At 32.9% G+C, this 5726-nt stretch overlaps 1 protein-coding gene across 2 annotated transcripts; it reads right to left on the bottom strand.

Moving 5' to 3' along the window:
• Positions 1-587: 587 nt before the first annotated feature.
• LOC107415150 (lysine histidine transporter 1) lies at positions 588-5204 on the bottom strand. Of its 2 annotated transcripts, XM_060816665.1 has the most exons (9): positions 4889-5204; positions 3069-3196; positions 2825-2979; positions 2284-2667; positions 1778-2171; positions 1584-1689; positions 1381-1472; positions 1203-1271; positions 588-1108 (listed from the first exon to the last, which is right to left on the bottom strand). In XM_060816665.1, the coding sequence occupies exons 3-9, from the start codon at positions 2875-2877 to the stop codon at positions 1010-1012; spliced, it is 1197 nt and encodes a 398-aa protein (XP_060672648.1). In that variant the 5' UTR covers positions 2878-2979; positions 3069-3196; positions 4889-5204; the 3' UTR covers positions 588-1009. The 2 variants fall into 2 exon arrangements, with proteins under 2 accessions (XP_060672648.1, XP_048327162.2); XM_048471205.2 differs by lacking the exon at positions 3069-3196 and having other exon boundaries at positions 4889-5202.
• Positions 5205-5726: the final 522 nt, after the last annotated feature.

Raw genomic sequence — 5726 nt, 5'->3', positions numbered from 1 at the left:
ACAATCTTCCTATAACCCATCCTTCAAGCTAATTTTAATCCACGAGAAATGGTAGAACAAAATAAATGAATATGAACTGCATATATCATATATTTAATCAAAAGAAAAATGTAGAAAAGTAGAAAATTTTAGCATCTTCAATAAAAGTTTGAATACAAAAGGAGTACATAAAATCACAATCAACACAAATTTATTTATTTATTTAAATAGCTTTTGATTAAAATTCAAAATCCATTTAATCAAAATCCATCTTGACATTACATTACTCATGAGCTGTCTTGTTTGTATTTTTTATTTTTCTTTTTTATTTTTCTTGTTTTATTGGTTTTTGGGGACGTCTTTTTCTTTGTGTGGTTGCTAGGGGATTCTACAGAAATAGAAAATAATAAAAACAAAAAAATTTGGGGAACTTTTAAGTCTACTACCGTCCTTGAAAGAGACCACAATTGGAGGGAAGCATTTGTTACTTCCCTGCTGCTTAGTTGTTTATTAAAAAAATTGGTTATTGAAGGAAAACAAACATTTCCACTATTAATTCGTTGAAAATATAACCCAATCAAATCTTAAGGTAGTAAGACCAGTAGAAATGACAAAACTTTGCTCAAATGCGAACAAACTGCTCAGATTTGCTGGTATACATAAATGTCTAATGCAGAGCTAACATTTCAAACCGTGACCAATTAATAAACTGCAGAAAACAAACACAATGGGGGGTGATATACAAAAAGCATACGAAGAGATGTATAACAAAACAAGCTTTAAAACGTATATATGGAGTTCATTAAAGTTGGCTATGATCGAATTTACAAACTGCAGGTGTGGTGTCAATGATTACTGAAAAAACACTGTCGAAATAATTTGTCATGCATATGACTATGGCTTAACATCATCACCGATCATTTGCTTCGTAATCGTCGTTATCAGCTACTTGTTTTTTTGTATTATTTATATGCTAAATAATTTTGCTTATTTCTTGTACTTACTACCGTTTAGCTGGGTGAAGATGAGTTTAAGAGTAAAACTTATAGGTCTTTGCTGAAAGTATGATGTGTCTCAACCCTCCAATAGGTGCTAGAATCATCAAAAGTATACCAACCACAATGCAGATCTGAAATTAATCAAAGTCATTTATAAGATTGGCTGAACTTTAAATATTTATGAACAAATGAGCAATAAATAGCGGAAATGAAGATGTAACATACCCAGTTTGTCCACCAAGATAAGCCGTACTTCCTTGGTTTTTTGACAATAAGCCAAATGATGCAAGGGAGCTGAAAAATATAACAATAAGATCATTAAAATACAAAAATTTAAATGTTAAGAAAATCTTGAATGTTATTCCTGTGAATGGCTAATAAAAGAGAGGTGGTTGTTGCTTACATAATATGATGTTGGGACAAGAGCAAATCCTCCAAAAAATGAAAGAAGGCCACCAAAGAAAGGGAAAGTAATGCCTACGAACATCGTTAATGCTGCAATATAAAGAACATGGGACTTCAATTGGTATGCATAACGGAGATTATGTCCACCTTGCTAATGTGGATTTTGCTCTTAATTTTAGAGGAAAGTATATGTATACTTACCCACGTATACATTGCGTATAATGAAACGAAGCGCTGCGCTGGGTGGAAATTTTAACTTCTTTATGAATGCAGATTCAATCATGTCAAACACTGGCATTGCAAAAATCTACATGAAAACAGAGAATAAAAAATATTAGTTAATCTGCTAGTGAATGTTGATCAGCAAAATGAAGACTTAGAATTTGGAAATTCACCTGATAGCCGCCAATAACATGAATGACAACGAACATATTAGCCATTGCGATAAGCCATGCTGGTTTTTCCAATGAGATTAGGATATTGTCTTCAATCTTATTTCCAAAGGTCCAATATCCAATCAGAGCAACAGGGAAGTAGCACAGAGCAACAATTATATAGGCAACAACGACTCCTTTCCACATTGGACCCTTGGATGGCTTCTCTGGTGTAGATGGAATTGTTGCTTGGATCTCAAGGACCACATTGTGCCCAGCATAGGCAAAAACCACATCACCCAAGGCACCGAAGAAGGTGAAGACAGTTCCTGCAGCACTCTTGGCTTTGTAGCCATATTCCACATCTTTCTGAACACCCTTATCTACAGAAGCTCCCCAAGCAATGGTGGAGTAACTGCATGAAAGTTCACACCCCCGAATTCTTAAGTTTCCATATCAATTTAATTCAAACACCATCAGTCTTTGTTTTAGGCATTAGTAAAGAAAATTGGGTATTAGACACTAACCTCAAGGACATTACTGCAGCAGCCAAAGAGACACCAGAGATGGAGTGGAAGTTGGGCAAATGGGATAGCACAAAATGAACAGAGGAAAAAATCATAATGAAGTAAGTAAGTTTGATTTTCTTGCAGCTTGGGCACACGGTGTTATGGAACTTCTGCAGTGACGTTCCTCCAGTAACCATATAGATAATGTTCGTAGCTACTTGAACAGTAAGTTGTTGAGGCACCACAATGTAGAGACCAAGTTTTTCTCCAAATGCATACTGACCCAATTCATGGTATCTATCAAAACGTTTCCCTGGAACCATCTCATGCATCTCAACCATTTGCCACAGTGTGTACAAAGTGATTATCCAAGATAGCACTAGAGCAGTCACGCCAGGACCCCTGATAACGCAGGAAAAAAAAAAAAAAAAAAAAAAAGAAGGGGAAAACTCTCAATCTGATGACTCACAAATTGACATTACAAGTACTGTTTTTTCTGTCTATGTCAGAACTTCAAATGCTGTTTTGAAATAAAGAAACGAGAGAGGAAAAAACATACCATCCAAGCCCTGACATGGCATAAGGGAGACCGAGGACACCAGCTCCAACCATAGCAGTAACATTGTGGAAAGCTGAGTACCACCATTTTGCAGTCCTTGAAGATGTAATTGGAAGCCAATCATCAATTTGCTTCTGCCTCCTTATTTCTTCTTCCTATATCATTCAAAATAGAAAATTTTCTAATCAACAATAAAGTTCACCTAGAATTACAGGTTTAAGATCATAGAAGCTTTGTGGTCAACCTGAGGGTGTAGGGAATCATCGATGCACCCGCGGTTGAGATGGAATTCCTTCGATTTCGAAGGGTAATATTTGGAATACAACTAATCCTAGGAATCTTGAATGTTTTGTGGATCCCTTGTAGCCAACACTATTCCAATATAAAAATCTTTTTCAACTTGTAAGTTGTCAAACATAAGTCGCTTTCTTTTGTCCAAGAAATAATAATAAGTCGCTTTCTGATTTATACACAAAATGTTTATTTTGTAAGCATGTTTTACTTTCCATTCAAAACAGAGAAAAGCTCAAAATTTCCAATCAACATCCAATAAAACTACAAAACCTTTCATTTAAATGCACTCAAAATTCTTAATACGCGCAAAGTTGAAAATTCATCTCTTGTTTATTTATTTCTTTATTTTTTATGATTATATATACATTTTAGTATACTACTATTATATCTTATACCCAAAAAAAAAAAAAAAAAAAAAACAACAACAACAACAACAAGAAGTCTACGAACGCCTATTTTATTAACGAGTAAAGGACAATTGAACGGCACGAAGTTTGATATGCAAATACTGTTGAAAAAAGGTACCGAAAAAATAATTGCTTAAGGAAGAGGCAACTTGGCATGTCTAGAATCCAAACTTGGAGAAGACTTTTCTTTACAAAACTATCTCATTGGATCCACTTGCTGGTTTCCAAATTGATTATTAAAATTTAAAAAAAGAAAAAAAAATGGCAGTCACCGCCCGGAAGTAATGTGAAATGTGTTACAAGCTAACTGGTCGGTTAACAAAAAGATCACAAATATTATATTTTGTACAAAAAGGATTATCCCCTCGAAACGAAATACAAATAAATAAAATAATAAATGAAAAAAATAATAATATATGTTTATGAACCTAAAGAAAAGTTATAAGTCGTCAATTCCGACACATGTAGTTTGTATTTTGAAAATTAAAGTTGTAAATGGTTAAAAAGGGTTTGCCGTAAAGAAAAAGTTTTTAGCTTTTGCCACGGCAAACTAATTTAACGTGACCGATTAGATGTTGACTGGTACCAAAAACAGACTTTCTAAGTTAACCGCTGCACGTTTCTGACTAATTAGTGAAGAAATTAAAGCGCCCTATCAGTGGAGCATATCATCTAGTTCAAAGCAACGCCACAAATTAACCACGACAACAACCAAAAATAAAATAAAATAAGAAATAATCCTTCGTAATGAATATTTGACACCAAACTCATGGAATGGGATGTATGCAGTGATTGCGTAAGAGATCTTTTTACATGCTTTTCATGCTTAAGTAATAATGACCCAAAGAAACACTATACAGTAGAAAAAGATAGAACAACTACCTTTAATATATACTTTCGTTCTCTTTTTTTTTTTTTTTTTTTTTTTCTCTTTTCACATTATTTATGCCGCAGCATAAAAAGAATCAGAGATGGTTATCAGATTCCAATCTCTGTTTTTCTCTATCCACATGTTTAATGTTCTACAGTATGTTCATCATCAGATTCGAGTTTATCATGTAATTAATACAGTTTGTTCAAAGAGAAATTCAATATTTGCCCAATTTTTTTGATTTTCTCATCCGTTCCCAATTTCTGAGTAAACAACCACATAATATGATTATAACTTCACCTAAACAAGAAACACAGAACACAACAAAAACCAATTGAAAGTGCAAAGACGTATGCATATTAAAATTGAACAAACTCCAAAAGTGAAATTTCTGCAGGAAGTTGCACAGAGAGACAGAGGTGTATACATATATATAAATATATATATATATATATATATATAGAGAGAGAGAGAGAGAGGGGATGAACTAACATTTTTGCCAACGTAATTGTTGTTCTGATGATCACTAGGAGCTTGAGTTATCATAGCTCAGCTTTTGGATAGCTGAGAAATATTGCCCCAAAAACAGTATACAAAACAGACACAGAAAATATTTATAACAAAGAAACAAAAACGAAAACAAAAAATTTACCCCACCATATGGTTGAGAATGAAAACTGTTCCGGTGTGTATGTATATATATATGTATATATAGCAAGCCAAGGTTCTATCGTAGACTATGGAGTCTTCCCATTAGCACAACGCAACAGAAATTCTGTGAGCCTACGTCTTTATTTGCAAAGAAATTTCTTCGAAACCGTTTTTTTTTTTTTTTTTTTTTTTTCTATTTTCTATTTTCACTCTGATTTTTAAAAAAAAAAAATAATTACAACAAATTCTAATGCAAAAAGAAAGAGAGCATATTTCAAATCCACAAGTCAACCCACGTGGTTATTTTTAATTAACTATCTCTATGGTAATAATATATATGAAATTTTTAGAAGTATGTGCCTATGAATCCATCTCTATAATTTAAGTCGCTTATTTGGTTAGTTCAGCTTTCACTTGGAAGCCCCTGCAGTTGTTCGGCTGCATACTCCCTGTCCACATAAGTTTTAATGTAAAAGAAATTTTAATAATTATGGACATAAAATTGTTTTTCTTTTTTTTTATCATTATAATAATTTCTAATTTAAAAGAAAGAGTATATCTCAAATTTAAAGATCTTATAATGTTGGACGGATATAATATTGAATTTTGAAAATTATGTAGTTTGTTATCTTATCCCCCAAAAAAAAAAAAAAAAAATTGCATATATTGGTATGCAATT

The sequence above is a fragment of the Ziziphus jujuba genome, chromosome 4 (assembly GCF_031755915.1).
Source record: "Ziziphus jujuba cultivar Dongzao chromosome 4, ASM3175591v1".
Classification (NCBI taxonomy): domain Eukaryota; kingdom Viridiplantae; phylum Streptophyta; class Magnoliopsida; order Rosales; family Rhamnaceae; genus Ziziphus; species Ziziphus jujuba.
The sequence above is the reverse complement of the archived record's forward strand: the minus strand, read 5'-3'. Positions and strand labels throughout refer to the sequence as shown.